Source organism: Orycteropus afer, unplaced genomic scaffold (assembly GCF_000298275.1).
Source record: "Orycteropus afer afer isolate SDZICR_OR568_19922 unplaced genomic scaffold, OryAfe1.0 scaffold00239, whole genome shotgun sequence".
Taxonomy (NCBI): Eukaryota; Metazoa; Chordata; class Mammalia; order Tubulidentata; family Orycteropodidae; genus Orycteropus; species Orycteropus afer.
In genome coordinates, this window is record NW_006921826.1 from 3,899,292 (window position 1) to 3,919,191 (window position 19,900).

The 19,900-nt window shown below is 40.0% G+C and overlaps 1 protein-coding gene across 1 annotated transcript; it reads right to left on the reverse strand.

Annotated features, from left to right (window-relative positions):
• Nucleotides 1–529: 529 nt before the first annotated feature.
• On the reverse strand, nucleotides 530–9,624 carry HNRNPU (heterogeneous nuclear ribonucleoprotein U). Its single transcript, XM_007949151.2, has 14 exons — nucleotides 8,937–9,624; nucleotides 7,953–8,064; nucleotides 7,791–7,864; nucleotides 5,717–5,856; nucleotides 5,061–5,160; nucleotides 4,517–4,629; nucleotides 3,818–4,081; nucleotides 3,432–3,551; nucleotides 2,911–3,039; nucleotides 2,534–2,702; nucleotides 2,019–2,273; nucleotides 1,509–1,693; nucleotides 1,043–1,114; nucleotides 530–583 (listed from the first exon to the last, which is right to left on the reverse strand). The coding sequence occupies exons 1-14, from the start codon at nucleotides 9,622–9,624 to the stop codon at nucleotides 530–532; spliced, it is 2,475 nt and encodes an 824-aa protein (XP_007947342.1).
• Between the last annotated feature and the right edge of the window lie 10,276 nt (nucleotides 9,625–19,900).

Sequence of the window (19,900 nt, forward strand, 5' to 3'; positions counted from 1 at the left end):
AAACAACCCACCAAACTACAGAGAGGATGGAGTGTAATATGAGCAGTACAGAGTCTTGTGCAATTCATGAGGACCAATTAGTCCATACATGAATCTGGTTGCTTAACATTTCTATTATATTGTGACAATGACTCCCGACTGTTATTCTCTGTGAGAAATGTGGGGAGTAAATTCTTAATAAAAGACACCAGGTACAAAGCAACATTTTACTTTTGTTGTGATTTAAAAAAAAAAAAAAAAAAAAAAGTCACATTTTACAGATAAAATGTAGAACCCTGAAATACTGACACATTCTCTTATCGTGCACAATGCTGAGGTTCTCTTACGATTCACTTTAAAACTGCAATTAAAAATGTACAAAAAAGAAAAGAAAAGGAAAAAAAAAAAATCAACCCACAAAGCTTCTAAAAAAGGAACCCGCAGGCACTTCCTCTTGTGGAATGTTTAAAAAGTTAGCCTACTAAAGAAAACAGTCGACTTCTTGTGAAGGTTTTGGAGAAATATGTATCAGTTCGTTTTATTTGGGTATTCAATAATATCCTTGGTGATAATGCTGACTCCATGGCTTCTGACCCCAGAATTGCTGTAAAAGAAAATTTGTTTTTTTTAAAGAAAAAACATCAATAAGCCACTCAAACTGCTTTTAGGAAATGACAATGAATCTAATTCAGAGTAATTGCTGCAAATAAATTTATACCTGTCATACATCTGATTTTTATCAAACCAGGTTTAGTTAGTATTAATTCCCAATATTATCAATACACACATTATAAAAGAAAACATCATGACTTGGTTAGTTTACACAATTGTAACTATAATAACAAAAACCTTATGTTCTAAATAATAGGATTTTAAAAGTCTTAAGTTACAGCAAACTCCAACCTATTTAGACTTCAAAGGTAAGATTATGGATACAATTTCAACACAAATTCACACCTTGCCCTGTAACATTTACGAACATTTCATTCACTGGACAAGAGCTTTTTCAATACTGATTCCTATGAATTCAAAATACAACCTATATACATAAGAAATTACTTACACCCTGCTGCCACTGGTTGTAGCCCTGAGATTGATTTTTGTAGCCACGATTGTTTCCTCGTCCTCTGAAGTTCTACAAAAGAAAAAAAAGAAAGAAAGAGGAGCTATTTAAGAACTCTGAACCCAACAGAGTCTGTGATTTTTGACTAGGGGGAGGAGAAAGGTGAGGGGTTTAAGGGTGATAGCTAGAAATGCCTAAGTTGCTAGCCACTAATCATCTTAGGGTGGGTGATACAGAAACTGGGAACTCTGCAGGGTGGTATAATCTAATAGTCTTTGTGAAAAATCCACCTGATTTGGTGCTAGTTAGTGCATCTGTAAAGAAAATTAGACAGTATACTTATTTTACCATTATGCTTTTCTTCTGACAATACACACATATACCATGTTCCTTAGAATTCTGTGATCCTATAACCTAAGACTAAACTATACAAGTATCACCTCCAAGGATCTTAAGCTATTATTACCTGGTTGTAGTTCCCTCTGTTGGGCATTCCACCTCTGTTGTAGTTGCCTCTGTTTGAATAACCACCTCGGCTGGGAAAAACAGGGCCCCGAGGGTATGGATAGCCAATTCCACCACTTCCGCCACCACCACCACCTCTCTGTGGCATATTGCCCCTCCTATTATATCCACCGCGATTCCCAGGAGCTAAAAACAAGAAGTGTTTAGTTTAATAGTGTGTTGTACCTACTTACACAAAAGATCTTGGGTTCTTCAGAACCATTCATTTCAGGAAGAAAATATTTAAGGACAAAATATTAAATTTTAACCATTTCACATCCTCTGTGATGCTGCAAACAAAATACTTCAAAGCCAGTGTGCTTCAGATCCAATTACAAACTTTTACACTACTTACTACATTAATATACTAATCAGGATCAATTTTTTATGTTAAATATAGCTAACACAGAGATCCAAACCAGAATTATCATGTTTCCATCCTGAATAAACAAAATATTCAAAATTAACTTACCTCCCCCTCTGAAATTTCCACCACGCATATTGAATCCTCCACGTCCTCTATGGCCACCACCTCTGTTAAACTGGTTCTTGCCACTCTTATTTTTATTGCTCTTCTTTGAGCCAGTGTTTTGTTTCTTTTCTGGTGGAAGAGCCTTTTTGCTTTCTTCCTTATATTGCTCCAAAAGCTTTTGGGCTTCTTCTTTCTGAAGTTCAACATAGGTTATTTCATCAAAGCACTCAGCTACTTCTGGCAGAGTAAAGTTTCCTACAGGGAACAAAGTAAAAGATGAATTTGGGGGAACCTACACATTTCTACAATCCTATAGCTATAATTCTTGAAAGCGCTGAATTTTTTCAAAATTTACCATACTATGTCTACTCACTTTTTTTCCCCTAATAAATAAGCCAAACACACATTTCTATGTATAGTTAATTCTTAAAATTTCATGATAGGAAATGTTAAGTTCACAGCTATAAAATATAAACCATAAAGACATTTCAAGTAACAAAAATGAAATTTCATGCCTTTCATTTTGAGAACCGCATGTTCTGGAAGGTCTTTTCCCTCTACTTCTGCTTTCTTCTGTGTTCTTTGCTTATAGTCTTCATCTTTTGGGCAAACGACAACAGCTTTTCGTTGGAAGCCTGCAAATAGGCACATTTTTCTCCTCTGGGCAGCAGCAGACACGTTTGTCTTTTAAAAAAAGCAAAGAAGAAAAAAAAGTGTGATTTGTAAAAAATAAGCTTGTTATATTCAACTGCAAACATAATTTTATGTTAAATTGGTTAAGTATATGACTTTGACTTGCATCCTGTTTAAGTTTATAATCCTTACCATCAATTCAGTATACTAAAAAACATACACCAAGTTAAAGTTTTTAAATTTCAAAGCCACAGCATACCTGATCCAGAATAAAATTTCGCTTCTTACGGGCAGCAATCTCAATAAACTTCCCAAGACACTGTGGGGCTCTCTGCAACAGTGTATTCAGTTTTCCAGTATCTGCCATTTGCTTCTTAAATCCTGCCACCTAAAGTTAAAAATTTCCAGTCAACTTGTTATAGACCAGTAACATTAAGTATGTTATCTCAAACCAAACTTTTTATTACCAGCTTACATATACATGGAAAATAGACAACACATAGAAATTTAAATAGTCTTTTTTCACTTTATCATTTAACAAGGCTCTAAGTTAGTCTCAATTCCTTTTCAGCTGTTTCCTGTTAAGAATTCAAAAAACATACTGAAAAGATAATTAAGTCTGTCCAATAGATTCCTTGAGATAAAAGCCTACTCACATAACCATTTCAACTTTGTCCAAACTCCCATCTTTTAACAAATGAATAAAAACAAGCAAAAAGGCTACTCAAAATGTTCTGGCTTATTTAAAATACTGAGATAAAGTCCCGTTATTTAACTTACCATCATCTTATCCATAATGGTGTTTGTCCCCAGAATATTGTATTTACCAGGATGTTCTGCTGCATGTTTAGTAACCCAGGTAGTTTTTCCTGCTCCTGGTAACCCAATCATCATTACAACCTACAATGGAAATGAAATGTTATTTCACTAATTATTAGAGACCACCTAATAACCATTTAAGTATTTTTTAAATACATAGCCATTAAACCAAAGGAGTGTACGTTAAGTTTCACAACTAATTTCAAAAGACGAGTAACTAAAAGATAGCTCTGCTACATGGTAGATGTGAAATTGGAAGAGATTTAAATCATTAATTCTTCTAAATGTCTTATTTGCCAAGGAAAAAAAATTGTCAAATGCCACAATTAACAACAAAAAACACCTACTTCACAGTCTTTCTTCTCTTCAGGCCCCTTTGGTCCTCTGACTCGATCCTCTAATGGGACATTCTGGATAAAAGTATAGTCTTCTGGTATTGGGAAATATGGCTTTTCCTTCTGACCAAAATTAAATTCAACTGCACAGTTGTGGCAGAGAACATGCGGAAAGAGTGGTCGTCCAGCAAGAACTTCCTTACTGATTTTGAAGGCAACACCAAGCTCTTGTCCATTCTTAGCATAGGAGAGTTCTAATTCATCACTTTCAAAGTTCTGTTAAATAGAAAAGATTTTAAGTTTTACCCTGCTTCCTATATAAATTTTCTAAAACTTCAAATGTCAAACCAGGAATGAAACTTATCCTATGAAAAATATAGTTTGAGTGATAATAACTTTCTGTTGGTTATGGAACAATAAAATGTCACATATAGGGATAATCAGAAATAATACTGGTGGAGGATGGACTAGATTTTTCAGTCAACTTCATGTTTAATAGTTGACTCAAAATGAGTTAATGATCTCTTACTAAGAAGTACTCCTATTTTCCCAGCTAAATTTCCACATCCTATTTTAACCCAAGGCTAGTAGTCCATGTATTTATATTGACAGTACTGAGGCCACATATTGATAGTGTTAAAAATAATACAATCTTTTAGTTCAAACAGCTAATAAAATGCCTTTCACAAACCACATAATTACACGACTTACAGCAAAACATGTAATCACATCGTTTTCATCAAACTTCTCTCCATAATCTTCAGTTTCACAGTTGCATGTTTTTATTCCTTTTAGAGAATACCCATAAGAAAATTCTTCTTCACCTAAAAGAAAATAAATTTTCATAAGTCTGTTTTTCAAAATAGTCCAATTATAGCCAACTACATATATATGTATTTTAAGATGTAGCATTACAAGAGAAACAATGAGTATACAACCTAACATTCTTGAAGTTCCATTCTATCCCCTGTAACTAAACAGAACTGATGAAAACTAGGTGGGTACATACATCTAGCTGACAATTTAAATTGCAATCAAGGGTCAAGATTATTAATTTACCCATTAATCATAAAACGTAAGTTAACAAAAAGTGGAAATTTTTAGCTTTTATCTACTAAATGCTACTATTCATCTCCAAAATATTATCAGACTAGACAAAGACAACAAAAATGTAAAACTGCCTTCTAGAGGAGTTAAAATACCGAAAGACCCCAAACATTCACAAAAGCCCACAGTACCCAAAAAGAAACTTTACCAAGTAACATTCCACTTGTAGTTAGTGACCAGCCAATCCGAACTTCATGGATGTCAATATCTTTCGTATATAAATGCCTTACTGGAATCTTCTCTGTAACCTGAAAAATCAAACCATAAACTCCAAACTAAAGAAGGCAAACCCATGAATCCTGGCTTATTACATTTGGGCCAACTCTGCTCTGGCTACCACTACACAGAGAGAAGACACCACTCAATCCCTGCCCACAACTCCTACAGAACTTTGAATTGAATCTTAAGGGCTTATAATCTGAAACTAAAAAGATAAGGTAAATATTTGGTCAATTCACATTTGAAAGGGCAGCTAATGTTAAAAGATTAAATGTTCAATTATCAACTTAATATTAATTACAAATATGTAAGTTTTTCTTGCCAAGAAGACCAGAAACCTAGACAAATTTTTTATTCAACCCCTCATTGGCCTAATAAAAAAGCACCCTAAATGAACAAGCTGGTTCTATAATGCCAACTCTAGCACTTAAATTCCCACCCTAACAAACTTGTTTTGACAGTATCAAAATAAAAGCTCCAAGATTCTAATTCATGAAAACTTCAAAAATAATTCCCTCAACCCAAGCATCAGGGCAATGAGAACTCACAAAGGTTCTTTTTAAACATCACAAAATTAACATTTACCTTCATCTCAAAGCAGACCTTGCCTTTTGAAACACCGTAAGATGCCCTTCCTCCAGCCCAAAGAAAAGCAAAACTCTCCATAGTAAGGGAAGAAGCACTAAGACGGTCTCTTGAGATTTTAAAATGGAGATCACAATTATCTGTAATTATATTAAATACCACATTATATTCTTTTGACATTACTGTAGTAAACCATAATTGTTATACAGACAAAACTTGATTAAATTTTTACATTCCCGATGCAGCATAAAACTCATTTTTACACATCATGCTGTTTTGATTTTCAATTCAAACCCCACTCCCACCAAAAAGGCACCCTTAACAAATGGCTCAGTTAAAAGCATAAACTGCCTATAAATCTAGGAAATACCAAGGTTTAACATGTATTTTAAGCATATAATCAAGGAATGTGACATTAATACATACCTGCTCTGCTCTTTACCTTGACATAGAGGCAAGCAGTAGAGGATAGCAGGAAATCAAAGTGAAGCATGCCAGAACGAGATGGAATTTACCAGTGCCACAATTAACTGAAGGGAGGCCATGACCAAGTATTTTAAAATAGGAGTGTGAGCCGTTGAGCTTGCCCTTTGCAACTTAACAGCGCTCTAGCTCCCAAACTCTTTTCTAAAAACTTGGGAAGGCAGCCTCATTCTACACAGTATTTATCTCTGCTCTAAAACTTATTGTAGCCCCTTTCTGAAGGCTTGCCTGCTACTCAATAACCATGACAGGGATTACCCACTTCCTGGATCCTCTAAATCCAAAGCTTCTTTAACTTATCTTTATGGGTCACTGGCTCATTAGCATGCATCTTTTACAGAGTTCACACTTGAGGCTAAAATTGAGTTAGAAAGCACTTTAAATTTTTATTGATTAGAGGAAATTAATGCTGTAAAAGTTCTTCTTAAACCAACTAGTTTGCTCTTGTAATTCCTGACTATCAGATCAAATTTGTATCATGTACAACCCGTATGAACCCAATAGGGCACTTAAATTGCTATCTCTAACTGATCTGTTGAACTATTTAGTTTGGAATAGTGGAGTTACTTTCTTGTACAATTCCTAGTGACTACATTTAAGCAATACAGTTTAACATCAAGGAACTACTTATCAATGTGAGGTTTTCTTTTAAAGACTCCCATAACTACACTTATAAAGGGTATTTAATAAGAAATGGAGAGTTTTATGTTAATATTCTTACAAATTTGAATAGAAGCAATTTGTAATTCATGAGAATCAATGCTTCAGTAATCTATAGGGCAAGCTGACACCTTACCTGCTGCAAGCCATTGTTTCTGCCCTCTAATTCTCAGAAAGATGTGTTCTATCAAATACTAACCCAACGGAGCTTCTTATAATAGTAAAATTAAAAGTCTGACAGCCAAGGCCCATTTAGAGGTTTGCAATACTTCCTCCTACTCAATTGCAACCCAACTGGGTAAAGTAGCCGTATTTACAGTGCTGCCATTGATACCATTCGCTGCTGAAGAAACTAGTGGCCCAGTGATAGCCCACTGCTGCTGCCCCAGGTCTTTGGAGAAAATCAACTTATGTTAAAGCAGCAGCTACTGAACTGGAATTGAGAACAAAAGAGCAGTTATTGAAAAAGTATTATTACAATCTTTTGTTAGAATAGGGAATATACTGGTGTTCTAACGGAAAGTAATCAATATTTAACTAGCCCAAATAGCTCATTTACATAATTCTACAAAAAATGATTATCATAGAAGCCTATTAGGACAACTCATACTCTTAAGTTTCCATTAGCTAAATTAAACCAAAAATTGGCATTAATTTTATATTCCTAATGAGAACTTTCAAGTTATATAAAAATTATCCAAATCACTAGAGCCTGTGAAATTACCAACCCAACTGATGCTATACTAAATATTTAGTAACCAGAATCTGAATATAGTTCTTATCTAATTTGTAACAAAATGCTTAACCTTACCAAGTTTTCTGCATTCAAGTTCAACATACAGCATTATATTTTTCTAACATTTTGGAAGCAAAAATCACAGCATTAGAAAGTTGGGGAAGGGGGGAATGAAGGAGAAACAGCTTCACTTACAAGTGTCAAGACAAACCACTGTGTCATCGAAGTGTTCATCTTCTTCTTCCACAGGTGGCTGAGGAGACTTGGCTCTGAAAGAAAAAATTGCCTCCTGATCCTGCTTCTCCCACCAACGAATTACGAATAGGTGACAAGTACAACTAGATTAGCATCCTGTACCTGCTATATTTATTTTCTTCAATGTACTCAAAATATCCACGACCATGATCTTCTCGAGGTCTTTTAACACCTCTCTTTTTATCTCCGCCCTTCTGTTCTGTTTTGCCTTCTCCTACAATACACGACACCCTTGTTAAGAGGCCAAGACGCGTAACAAACAAACAAAACTTTTTCTGTTCAGAGATGCAAAAAGGATCGACTTTACTTTTCTTTTTCTAAAAAATAATCAATTGTGAATTCAAAAATCAATCAGCATGGAATAGGATTAGAGCAGATGACGCACTCTAAAGATTGCTAATTTTGCCACTCTACTGGATGATTCGAGTAAGCGCAAGAAAAATAGCACGGCGAAAGCCAAGAGCCCACGTGCATCCCAGAGAGTGTTCAGGAAGGGGGGAGGGGACGAGCCTCCCCTCCCGCGGCCCTCCCCTCCCCCACCAGGGCCCGCGCAACTCGGCCGCATCGTACAGATCTTCCGCCCAACTCGGCCCGCCCGACTCCTCCCGCCGGAAGTGACGTCACGTCAAGACCCTGCGCTCCTTGCACAATACAGCAGCAAAAGCCGCCAAAGCGCGCCCGCCCCGGGAACTAGGGCCTCCCCCTCCCCTTGAGACATGTGCCCGCACCACGCACACGCAGCGCAGCGACGCCACCGAGGGCCGACGGGGCTCCCTCTCGTCGCCTGCCCGCGGATCCTACCCCCCTAGTGGCAGCTGCAGCTCCACTGGTTCTCGAGCCACATAATGGAGGCGCTGCCGCCACCGTCACACAGACCGAACCCAAGGCCTCATGGCTAATCCGGGATTCCCCGCACCCCTCCCCCACCAGGCCAGCTACTCGGAAGCTCCGCGCCACCCAGGCCGGACACCCCCGCAGAGCTCCCGCCTGAGGCTCCCTCCCCCTGACGGGGCTCCGGCAGGCCTGGGGCACGGTCCCCACCCGCGCGGCCCTCCCGCCGCGCGCAACGTACAACGCAGCACTCACCCGCCGCCGGAGCCCCGGGGCGACCGCCGCCTCCGCCGCCTTCCGCCTTCTTCTTACCTCCCGCCTGCTGCTGGCCCTGCCTCGACCCAGGCGGCGCCACCGTCACCGCGAACAGCGAGGTGGGGCCGCTGCTTTTCCCCGCGGCCTCCTTGGTGGCTCCGCGCTGCTGCTGGGGCTGTTGCTGCGGCGTCGCCGGCGGTTGAGGCTGCTGCTCTCCGTGCCCGTTTTCGTCGCCTGCGCCTTCTTCCTCGTCTCCGAGCTCATCCTCCCCTTCCTGGAAACCCTGATCGTCGCCGTTCTCGTCTTCCGAGGCGGCCTCCTCCTCCATAGGGCCCGAGTCGGCCGCCCCCGCGGCCCCGTTCTCCTCCCCTATCTCCATCTGGTCACCATCCAGGGCTGCGATCCCTTCTTCCTCCTCTTCTTCCTCCTCCTCCTCCTCATCGCCGGCGGTCGCGGCCTCTTGCTCGAGGCCTGCTCCAGAGCGCCCAGAGGAATCCCCGCCCAGGTCTAGGCTGCCGTTCCCGGGCTCCATAGCGGGGCGGCCCCCGGCCTCCTCGTCGTCCAGCGCGGCCTGGAGTCGCTCCATGAGTTCGGCCTTGAGCCCCTTATCGGAAAGGCGTCGCTTCTTGAGCTCCTCTTTCAGCTCCGACACCTTCAGCTTTTTTACATTAACAGGCGAGGAACTCATCGTGAGGGCCCCGATTCACCGCTAGGTGCTCGCTCAAACTCGGCTCCGCTCACACGGCCACTGGTAGCGGCTGCTGCGGCTGCTCCTCGACCCGGGCGGCGGCTGCGGCTGGAGGTGGGTTTGTGCTGCAGAGCGGACCCGCCTGGTGTCGAACCGCGCCAATTCCTTTCACCGAGTTCGCGAGGGAGACGCGGAGACTCGCCTGGCGCGAGCGAGCACGCAACGTCCTTTCGCTGGTGTGGCGCCGCGCACGTAATATAGCAGCCCCGCCCCCCCTTACGGTAGCACAGCGCAGTAGGAATGCCGGAGCGCGCCCGCGCTTTGGCCCAGCCCCATTACCGTACTTACCTCCCCGCCCCCACACCGAACCCTGACTGTGAGCGAGGCGCAGGCCGCGCAATGCGCTTCCAATTGGGACTGAGCAAATGGAGGAAAGGGAAACCGCCTTTCAGTTAAACCGACCGACTGCATAAACCTATAGGCCTTTATCGTTCTTTGGTGCCAGTTGTCGTTTTGCTTCTTGCCTTTCCAGGCTGTTTTTATCCAACGTTTTCAATCCTCAACTTGGCATTTTAAACTGAAATCCCCCACCATTTCTTCCGTCTTAGATTTGCCTTCTTATTTATATCAAGTACTATTTGTTTAAAATTCTTTCAGATTTTATTTCAGTTATCGTTTGTACAACACAAACGAGCAGTTACTATATTCAGGTTTTTTTCTGTCTAATTTTTAGCCTTGCGAATTGGATTTTAAGTTCCAAAGGGCGAGGCCAGAGCCTTTCTTTTGTCTTTTCACCACCCCTGGTGCAGGCTTGGGAGATAGAGACATGCTTCCGGAGCACGAGCTTCTATACTGCAAAGCGTACTTTAGAAGTCTTTCCATAGCAGCTATTCTTAACGGTTTAAATAGCCGAACAAGTTTAACAAGTCCCAGAATTGGATTTCTAAGTTTTCTCTACCTACCCAAAAGACGAATCTAATAAAATATTTATTCTGTCCAACTTAGCGATCTGGTGGTCATCAGTTATGAAGTACCACTAGCTAACAATGAGGGTGAGACGTAACCAGGTCATACACTGCTTCTATTCTTATTCGTGTGAAAAGAGTCTTGACCAAATCGTACCGAAACTATTAAAACTCATGAAAAAGAAGGGCTAATGCTTTGTAAAACAAACAAAAATAGACCTTCACTCTTGAAAGAATGTGTAATTCTTTTGTGTTTTAGAAGTTTAATTTTCTTTATTAAATTAAAGGTGTTAACATGTTTTCGAAGTCTTAGGGGCATCAGAATTTAGATTTGTGACAGAGGTGAACATATGAGACCCCAGAGAATCTGCACAGTGACCAGCCAGTGTTCTAACATTATCTGACTAAGGAGATCAGTTACACCCTCCATTAGGTACTCTAACTAGCACAAAATTCCCCAATGTTAATTTGAAATTTGGAACTGTAGAAATATGTACTTAACTTCCTTACATAGGCTAGTTTGATTTAACTGATAAAGAAATTTTAAAAGTTTGCATTTTGTAGGTCTTCAGAAGCATGAACATCACCATGCATGATGTCTAAAGATAAAATATTAACATTTGTGAAATGATTTGAGTTGAAATTAATAAGCAAACTGGTTATTCTAATTTCAAGTTAACTGAGGTAGTGGACCAAACCAAACCAAAACCACTGCCATTTGGGACCCTTTAGGACAGAGAAGAACTGCCCCATAGGGATTCCAAGGCTGTAAATCGTTATGGAAGGAGACTGCCTCATCTTTCTCCCTCAGCGGCTGATGGCTGGGAACAGCCAACATTTTGATTAGCAGCCAAATGCTTTAACCACCACGCCATCAGAGGTTCCAGGTGGTGGGCATACCCCCCCCCCCAAATAGACTTCCTACTAGTGCCAAAAATGCATTTTAGCCTTTGATTATAAGTCCCTGAAGCTTATAAATAAGGTACAAAATGGAATTTGAACTGTCAGTTCAAAACTGGGAAAAGAGCTACAGGGGATACACTCACACACTAGATGATTAGCCCCTTAATGAATCAGAGGTAAATACAATTATTATGATGGTCCTTTAAATTTATAACTGCCCTTAAACATTATTTGTGCTTTTAGATATTAGTGATATGAAAGCAATTCCCATTTAATTAAGAAAAAATTATAAAAATAAAGTTTATATATCTTAATATAATAGATATGTAACAGCTATTCTTAGTACGTTAAATCAGTTGTAATAATAAACATGAAATATAATTTTGGGTGCATACTAAAGGTTCCATGGCTTTATCTCCAAGAGGTTGATAGACTTTTAGAGCTGGATGGAATCTGGAAATCATCTTCACTCTGCTCATTTTACAGGTAAGGAGATTGTGGCCCTTGCTCCACGCCAACACTCTCTCATTTCAGCAGGCAGCCTTAGGTAGCATTTGAAAGGATAAGTTTTTCTAGTTGCTCAAAGAACCATCATCTTACTGTTAACTTTCTTACAAAGGAAGAAATATGCCATTAGATTTCTTTTTTTTCCACTGAAAATACGGATAACAAAACCAAACTCACTGCCATCAAGTCTATTGCAACTCATAGCAACACCTCCTTGGGTTTCCAAGACGGTATTTCTACTGAAGTAAATTGCCCAATCTTCCTTCCAAAAAGTGACTGGTGGATTTGAACTGTCAGCCTTCTGGTTAGCAGTCAAATACCTTAGGCACTATGCCACCAGAGCTCCTGAAAGTACAAATAGTGACTTAATTTTACTAATCATTTTACTTCTTATACTTTTAATGCTATCGCAATAGCATTTAATGCTATCTATTCTATAGAGATTAATAAAAGATTACTTGTCTAAATTTCTGAGGGACCTATAAACCAACAAAACTCACTGCCATTGAGTCGGATCTGACTTATAGCGAACCCTCCTTGGGTTTCTGAGGCGGTATCACCACGGAAGTAGATTGCCCAACCTTCCTTCCGAGGAGTGGCTGGTGGATTTGAACTACCAGCCTTCTGGTCAGCAAACACCTTAGGCACTACACCACCAGAACTCCTGAGGGACCTATAAGGAAGTTGAAATTTCCTCTTTTGAAGTCCTAAATACTACCAAGCACACAGAATGAAAAAGGGGACATGTTAACTCTCAGTAGAAAAAGTGATTAGTGAATTATCCATGGATATAAGGGGGGTTTTCTTTGTTTTTCTTTTTTTGCTCTAGGTCTATGAGAGGAGTTCTGGTGGTGTAACTAACTAAAATCCATGGATGTATGGGGGGTTTTGTTTGTTTGTTTTTGTTTTTTGGTATAGGTCTATAAGAGGAGTTCTGGTGGTGTAGTGGCTAAGATATTTGACTGCTGACCAGAGGGTTGCTGGCTCAAACCCACCAGCTGTTCTGTGGAAGAAAAATGAAGCAGTCTGCTTTCATAAAGATTTACAGCATTGGAAATCCAATGGAGGTCACTGTGAGTCACATTGACTCAATGGCAGTGAGTTTTTTTTTTTTTTTTTTTTGGTTTATAAGTCTATGAGAGGTAATTTAAGTTTGGATGCTCAGAATATGTAGTTTACGTTTTGAGATTGAATGAAAGCCCATCTAAATTCTATGCTTTGTCACAAAACTCATTCAGCAAATATATAATTGACCACCTTCTCTCAGACAGGCACTAGTCTACTAGGGATACAGCAGTGAACCATATAAATATTCCTTCACTTTCTTAGGGAGAGTTAGTCAATAAATAAAATAGTAGCGATGGTGATGGTACCCATTGAAACCCATTGCCATTGAGTCAATTCTGACTCAAAGTGAAAAGGGCAGAGCATGCTGAGGTGGAGGTGAGTTTTTGCTTATAAACGGGGTGATCAGGGAAACCTAACTAATAAGGTGACATTACAGCAATACCTAGAGGAGGTGGAGACACAGGGAATAGCAAATGCAGAGGCCTGAGGGGAATGATAAGCAGTGTGATCAGAGGTAAAAGGGGTAGGGATGTGGGATTCAGATTGCAGGTGGTTTTGTAAGGTTTTTGGCTTTTGCCTCCAGTGACAGGAAAGACATGCAAGGGTTTTTAGCAGAGAAGTGACATGAACTAACAGGAATACTAAATTAAATAGACAAAGCATGAACTCCACTAATCATGACACTATTCCATTTAATTCTTTTTTGTGATAGTATACCAAAAAACAAAGCAAATCCACTGTTGTCAGTCAATTCCCGTTCATAATGACCCAGAAGGACAGAGTAGAGCTGCCCCATAGAGTTTCCAAGGTTATAATCTTTACAGGAACAGATCACCAGGTCTTTCTCCCACAGAGCAGCTGGTGAGTTCGAACTGCTAACCTTCTAATTAGCAGCCAAGTTCTTACCATTGTACCACCAGGGCTCCTTTTTATAAGCCCAGTTTAAATTAATGAAAGAAGCAATTAAATATACATGTGATGCATGTTTCAATGTATTTTACAAAAGATATCAGAAGTTACAAGTACCTCCAAATTCTTATGTATTAAAAGTACAACTCAACAGCAAAAAGACAAACAGCTCAATTTAAAAATGGGCAAAAGAACTGAATAGACATTTCTCCAGTGAAGAATGTTGTTCTTGTTGTTGTCAGGTGCCATTGAGTCAGTTCTGAATAAAAGCAACACTGTGTACAACAGAACAAAATATTGCCTGGTCCTGCATCATCCTCATGACCTTTAGAGCCCATTACTGCAAACACCATGTCAATCCATCTAGTTGAGCGCCTTCCTCTTTTTTGCTGACCTAGGTTCCAGTCCCAGCTAGACCACTTAGTAGCTGATTTTGGACAAGCTACTTATCTTTCTATGCTTGAGTTTCCTTGTATATAACATGATACATAAGGTTGTATCATAAGAAGATTCAGTAAGGTAATAAATGTACACAGAATACAGTGCCTGGCACATAGTAAGAGGTTAATAAATTTTAGTCTTCATTAGGTACACCCCACAACTTAATGAACTTAAGAAAATTTATGATTGGATTGTTAAATATCAGACAGTTATGATTATACATATTTTGTTATCTGTCAATGAATTGTTCATGGTAAAGTATCAATCTGAGAACCAAGTGAGACAATGGAAACAGCCTGAACAGGAGTGTGCAGACTTTACTTCTAGCCCCAGCACTGTCACTGTAACCAGCTGTGTGATCCCACTAGACATCACTTTCCTCATTTATAAACCAAACAGAGCAGAATGGAAGGCTTAAAAGACCCTGCCAGGGAGAACCTTCTATGAGTTTTTGTTTGTTGATTCCAAGACTACAAATTGAAGACATTGATAAAATTTGAAATAATTATTATTCATATTCAGCTTTTATTTATTATACTTAAAACTTTATATTAGAGTCTCAAAGCATTTTACAATTACCACCGACATGAAATGTGAGTTAGTATACTAAACCAAATAAGAAAACCCAGTTGCTGTCGATTCCAACTCATGGTAACACCATGCTTGTCAGAGTAGAACTGTGCTCCATAGGGCTTTCTGTGGTTGATTTTTTGGAAGTAGATGGACAGACCTTTCTTCCCAGATGCCTTTGGCTGGACTTGAAGGACCAACCTTTACAGTTAGCAGCCCAGTGCCTGAACTGTTAGCATCCCCCAGGGACTCCAGTATACTAAAAGTTTTAAATTTTCAATGATGCAAATCACTTCATTTACATATGATTTAGATATCACAGTAGGCTAAAAGTTTTGAAGTAAATGGTATCTACTTGAGTCATCTGACTTTTGATGTTATGAATGTCTGTCTTCACATAACTTATGTAACTCCTATAGAATAAGATATGCCAACTAGAAACTTGCAATAAAACCAGAATCATGTGGTTAATTGTAAGATATCAACACTTTTCTGATAACCAAAATATTTACCAGATGAAGACGGATAACATCAAAACTTGCCTTACACAAAGGAAATAACTGTCATTACTATGTAATGTCAAAGTCACAGGTGCCCAGTACCTTCACTGTTACCCATATGTGACAGTTCACCTATTTGTAGCAAATCCTTCCATGCTAGAACTAAGTACTCTGTGATAGAACTACTCTTTATCTCACTGTTTTGAAATTGTCTATTTATATTTCTGTCTCCTCTATTAGCTTCTACCAGTTAAAAAACCAGTTGCTGTTGCATCAACTCCACCTTGTGGTGACCCCATGTGTGTCAGAGAACTGTGTTCCATAGGGTTTTCAATAGCTGATTTTTTGGAAATCATCAGGCCTTTCTTCCAAAGTCACTCAGAGTGGACTGGAACCTACAACCTTTTTGTTATCATCCATGTGCATTACCCATTTGCACCACTCAGAGACTCCCATTAGATTATAAACTCCTTGAAAACAGGACCTCACATACTATTCAACTTATGTTATGAGCCCAAATGAAACAGTCTTCCTTTTCCTAACCTTGATCCTACCTGCGTTCCAACTCCAGCAATGCAAACAATGTATGATGCTAACCCCAAAGCCTAGGTTCAGAAATACTATGAGGAAGCATTTAAATTCCTAAAAGAGCCAGCCCTTTTGCAACTTGATAAGCTTGTTGTTGATATGTGCTGCTGAGTCAGACCTGACTCATAGTGACCCCTCCTTGGGTTTCCAGGGCAGTATCTCTACAGAAGTAGATTGCTCCACCTTCCTTCAGAGGAGTAGCTGGTGGGTTTGAACTGCCAGCCTTCTGGTTAGCAGTCTAGTGCCTTATGCACTATGCTACCAGAGCTCTCTGCTGGACTTCACTAAATTAACAGCTTCAAAAGCACAGGAGGATTTTTCTCCTCAAAACAATTTTATTGTGTTAAAAATAGTGAATTTATCAACTATTACCAGAACTTAAGAAGAATCCTCATCAAGTAGAAGAAGCAAATTAAGTAATGAGGAGTATATAAACTCTATATGATCATGCATTTTAAGTGTCCAGCCACTATTATAGCACCTGATAGAAAAAAAAAAATAAAAAAGAAAAAGATGAAAATATTTAGACCATTCTCAAATACCACAGCCAAGATTGATAGGAAAAAGTAAAGTGATGATGACTTCATAAATTTTCCCTTGCTGCTTGTGCCATAATGAGCTTTGATGGTATAGTAGTTAAGACAATTGCCTGCTAACCAAAAGGTCAGCAGCTCTGTGAAACAAAGATGAAGCAGTCTGCTTCTGTAAGGGACAAATTACACCAAGCCTTAGAAACTCAACAGTGTCTCTATGAGTCAGAATCAACTTGATGGCAGTGAGTTTGGTTTTTGGTTTGACTTGTGCCATTATCAGCTGTCTCAGAGCTAATTTGAGTTCCTTGGGGGTGAGTGAGGACCAAGACAGACTTTACTATTCCAGCACCTACATAGTGTCTTGCATTAGCATTCACTGAGGATCCACCCCTGAGCTGGGGAACAAGACCAATGCTCAGTAATGAAACTCACTGCACAACCTGGCACTCGCTGAACCATTCTTGATTTTGACAGCAAAATCTCAAAATTAAGTAGAGACTGTGATAATAAATTTTACTCACCCAGGGCCTTCTTGGCATACCAGTTGCATCAATTTCCTCAGGAGCTCTGGTAGCATAGGTACTGGCTCAGAAACCCAAGGAAGGGTCACTATGAGCTGAATCCAACTCGATGGCAGTGAGTTTGGCTTGGTTTTGGTAACCATTACCTCATTAACCAAAAAGAAAAAAACTCACTGTAGTCGAGTCAGATTCAACTCATAGCAACCCTTCCTTGGGTTTCCGAGGCAGTATCACTACAGAAGTAGATTGCCCTATCTTCCTTCCGAGGAGTGGCTGGTGGGTTTAAACCACCAGCCTTCTAGTTAGCAGTCAAGTGCCTTAGGCACTATGCCACCAGAGCTCCCTCATTAGGTAGTCTTTATACAAACGTCAGAACTTCATATTCTCCGTAAATCCTGGCAATATTGCAAAGTACCAGATATTCAACAAATATTTTGCACTTTATTTAGAAGATGATATTTGGCTACTAGCAGTCCTATAAGTCCAGATATGTTGTTGTTGTTGTTATGTGCCGTCGAGTCGGCCCCGACTCATAGCGACCCCTCCTTGGGTTTCCGAGGCAGTATCACTACGGAAGTAGGATTGCCCAACCTTCCTTCCGAGGAGTGGCTGGTGGGTTTGAACCGCCAGCCTTCTGGTTAGCAGGCAAGTGTCTTAGCCACTATGCTACCAGTCCAGATATAAGCACCATCATAAAGTGTCATCTAGGATCTATCAGATGACTAAGATCTGGAAAAGCACATAGAGATACAGCAGCATAGACTTGTGCTGATTGATATGGCAGCCACATGTAGCTATTTAAATTTAAATTATTTAAAATAAAATAAAATAAAAAGTCCAATTCCTCAATCATATTAACTGCATTTTAAATACCCCATAACCTAATGTGGCTATTGACTCACTGCAGTATAGTAATTACTTAGTGTGGCTTTTCTACCCATAAGTCTTTGTAAACTCCAAGGTGGGATTTTCTATGAGCAACTGATGAGATCCTGATTGCTGAAGCTATCCACCTGGGTTATTTCTGTTGGGCGTGGCACAATACGATGTTCTGGGAGGTTCCCACTCTCTCTCAGGTGCTTAGAGTTCTGATGCTGTGGTTGGCTAGTTTGACCACCCTTCCGGGTCCAAAAGGAGGCCTCCTGGAGGCAGAACTCTCTCTGACTGCTGGTTGAGGAAGACGTGCTGCCGAAAGAGACACGCGCCCCGGAAAGAGACACGTGCTGCTGGAAAAGAGACGCAAGAGACACGCATTGCTGAGTGAGGCACCGAGGGACCAGTACTGCTGGGAAAGAGACTGTGAGAGACTGTTGGCCGAGGGACGGTGGGCTGGGAGAGAGACTGAGCGTTTTTCTTGAACTCGAATTGTAGCCTGGTGCCTCCCTAATAAACCTCATAATCTGTGAGTTCTATGTGGCCACTGCAGCGAATTATCGAGCCCAGGAGAGAGGTGGTGGGTGCTTTGGGAGGAACGGTTGGTGAAAGGGCTGGAGGGAGGCAGCATGTCTGGCCTTGCAGTAATAGGCCTTGGGTTACTGCTGGTAATCCTGCCTTCCTCTTGTAAGGTTAGAGGAGGTCAGAACATGTGGCCTCCTCGCCGTTTTTGCACTCACTTATTGGAAAATGCAGATCTGGACATTTCTATCACTGCAGGATATTCTCTGGGACAGCATTGTTAAAGAGTATTTTGAAGGGACAATTTACACCAAAGAAAAAAATCCTAGCCTATATGAGGCTCAACAGCCAGGCTAAATGTAAGGCTGAGCACAGTAACAGGATTAAAAGTATGTGTGTATATATGTATATGTACATATATATATATATTTACATCACCTATAGACACACACATACACAGTCAATTGCCAATTCATCAGTTTGTCTACTCTACAAATATTTATTGAACATCTGCTGTGTAAAAGGAATAGAGAGACAGATGACATGTCCCAGGACACCAGGAGTTTGCAATTTGGAGAGAAAGACAAGCTATAACCAGTTGCAAAGGATGCTTAGGGACACTAGTGCAGCTACATGGGAAGTGAGCCATCGTGATCAACTACTGAGCCATTGTCTTCAGGGTTTCCATGGTGTAGGTTGTACACATGCTTGCCCCCACACAAACAATAACACATGCAACCCACACACACACACATACACGACGCCATTTGTATGACATTTGCAAAGAAACAGTAGTTATCTAATTATCTTACATCACATTTATTATTCTATATACAGAGCTGCCTATCATTTACAGACTTCTGCCAACTAATAATTAAGCAAGTTTTTCATTAAAAGTTGTCAGAGGATTAGGGGAAAAAAATCAAATTAAAAATGCTCACTGTACTGTCTTAACTGCCAAGTCACTGTGTAGACTCTGCTGTCTGTCTCTGCAGCAACCTTCCGTTCTTTTCCCTGCTTTCACTTTGCTCCACTCATGCATGCTTTCTATGGGCCGTCTTTTTAGTCTCATCCTGATTCATTTTTTTGTGATATTAACTGCCAGTCATTGAGTGCCTGATATGGATAAAATATGACTGTGCTAGGTGTTTTACATAAAATATATCTAACCTTTATAGCATCTCATCATGTAGGAATTATTATCAATTATTATCAATCAATTTTTATCAATTTATAGATACTGGAAACTGAAAATCAGAGGTGTGAAGAAACTTTGGCAAGGTTAGTAAGTGGTAAAGTTGAGATAGAAAATCAGGGCTGCCTGGCAGTATTCACAATAGCCAAAGGTATAAGCAGCCAAAATGTCCATCAATAGA

Excerpts from the sequence above, each read along its gene's own strand:
- HNRNPU (XM_007949151.2), bottom strand. The coding sequence starts at position 9,624 with ATGAGTTCCTCGCCTGTTAATGTAAAAAAGCTGAAGGTGTCGGAGCTG. Across the intron at positions 3,040-3,431 it reads CCATTATGGATAAGATGATG|GTGGCAGGATTTAAGAAGCA; the intron begins GTAAGTTAAATA and ends TTTTAACTTTAG. Across the intron at positions 584-1,042 it reads ACAACCAGTGGCAGCAGGGT|CAATTCTGGGGTCAGAAGCC; the intron begins GTAAGTAATTTC and ends TTTCTTTTACAG.